Here is a 1,714-nt window from a genome sequence, read left to right as displayed (position 1 = left end):
TAGGATTTTTATTTTGTTCCATTTTAAGTGATGTTCTCACTAATCTAGGTAGAATTTAATATGATTTGAATTTTATGACCAATTATAAAATACTGTACTTTTTTATTATTGGTTAAAATAGTTTTATTTAGTGTATTTTTATGTTACCAAGATAAATTACATAAAAATATGTGTTTTCTTAATCTATGTGCAATAACCTAAAACATCACATAAATTGGGACAGATGGAGTATTTTCCAAGATGCATAACATCTCGAGCTTAATACTAACTTTGATAATAATGGAGGATTATAAATTTAAATTTAGTGGTAAAAAAACAAGATGTATTGAAAATTCATAAGCAGAAAAGCTATCATATTTATTATTTATTATTGCATCTTTATTGGGCTCGCCGTAGTACATTCGGTAGATATATTCACAGTTAACTACTATTACGGTATAGGCATCGAAAGTATTATGCTAGAAGCAGGCAGTAAGTTACCAGTTACCACCAAACTAATTACATATCCGTCCTATTATTGTATTCAAGTGTATGAGTATTCCTCTTCACATCCAGTCAAAATATGTATTTTTAGAAAAGAAAGAAGACTCTAATTAATCTAACTCTCGATGAGATGATCGAACCGTGGCTCTAACAAATCATAAGGAGCCCAAAGCGCATCGAGCGGACAAGGCCTACCACCGTCCAACCTTACCCAAGGCTTCCCTTTCCCACTCCAATGCAACAAACTCACTGGACCTGGATGCAAGTCCCGGCACAGTCCTCTGAAGTTGTCTCCTCCTAGACCGTGTTGGTTCCACCGGTGATCTACCGGAGCTATATTTCCGGCGAAGACAAGTAAAAACGGCGGTAAAGATCCCAACTCGTAGATTCTGATCCGTTTCTGCAACTCCATCCACTCAATGATCTTCCTCGTGTAATCTCCTTCTCTCCACTTCTTTAACTCGATGACCATCACTCCAGTGTTGAAGTAGCACGGTGAATGCCGACGGTTGAGAGAGAGTGTGATGGAGAGAGAAGGGTTTGACCAGAAAGTCGGCGTGAAGTACGTGGTGAAGTTCGCGTTGCAATACTCAGGAGCGGCTAAGACGACGTCGCCGGGGATGTGAGTGGTGAAGAGCTTGGAGACGTCGTCGACGAGTATGAGATCTGAGTCTAGGTACACGACACGTGAGAGGCACGTGGGGAGGATGTCGGCGAGGTAGTTTCTCGCGTAGTTTAGCGGAGAGTCGAGCGCTGATCTGATGGAGGTGGAGATGAGGCCAGAGATGGCGGCTACGTCGTAAGGGTAGATCTTAAATTTCAAGTATGGGAAAGAAGAAACGACGTAGTTTTGGAGTCGGTGGGTTTGTTTTGAAGTGACGAAGTGGAAAACAATGTTTTGGGGACAAGAAGAGTGTTGGAGGACGGAGAGGATCACGGCCATCGAGCCACGGAGGTAAGCCGTGTCTAAGGTCATTGCCACGTGAACGGCTTTGTCTGAACATACGAAACCGTCGTCGGTTTGGATGGTGGGGCAGTCCGGTGAGTTGAAGAACTCTGGAGCCTCTTTGAATCTCTCTCCGGCAACGAAGGAGGCGGCGAAGATGGTGAGTGTGATGAGGTATACAATATAGCTAGCGTGCATTTTTGCGTTAGAGAAGATGTTATGCATATGCTTGTATTAATTGCATTTGAGATAGAAAAGAGACAGACAGGAGAGAAGTTTCTATAG

The 1,714-nt window shown here is 42.2% G+C and overlaps 1 protein-coding gene across 1 annotated transcript; it reads right to left on the bottom strand.

Annotated features, from left to right (window-relative positions):
- Window positions 1-321: 321 nt before the first annotated feature.
- On the bottom strand, window positions 322-1,714 carry LOC130506199 (probable galacturonosyltransferase-like 2). The gene has a single exon (XM_057000833.1). The coding sequence runs from the start codon at window positions 1,652-1,654 to the stop codon at window positions 599-601; it is 1,056 nt and encodes a 351-aa protein (XP_056856813.1). The 5' UTR covers window positions 1,655-1,714; the 3' UTR covers window positions 322-598.

The sequence above is a fragment of the Raphanus sativus genome, unplaced genomic scaffold, assembly GCF_000801105.2.
Source record: "Raphanus sativus cultivar WK10039 unplaced genomic scaffold, ASM80110v3 Scaffold2981, whole genome shotgun sequence".
NCBI classification, from domain to species: Eukaryota; Viridiplantae; Streptophyta; class Magnoliopsida; order Brassicales; family Brassicaceae; genus Raphanus; species Raphanus sativus.
This window is presented reverse-complemented; position numbering and strand designations above follow the sequence as displayed.

What these genes read in the sequence shown, in the direction of transcription:
- LOC130506199 (XM_057000833.1), bottom strand. Translation starts at nt 1,654, where the DNA reads ATGCATAACATCTTCTCTAACGCAAAAATGCACGCTAGCTATATTGTA.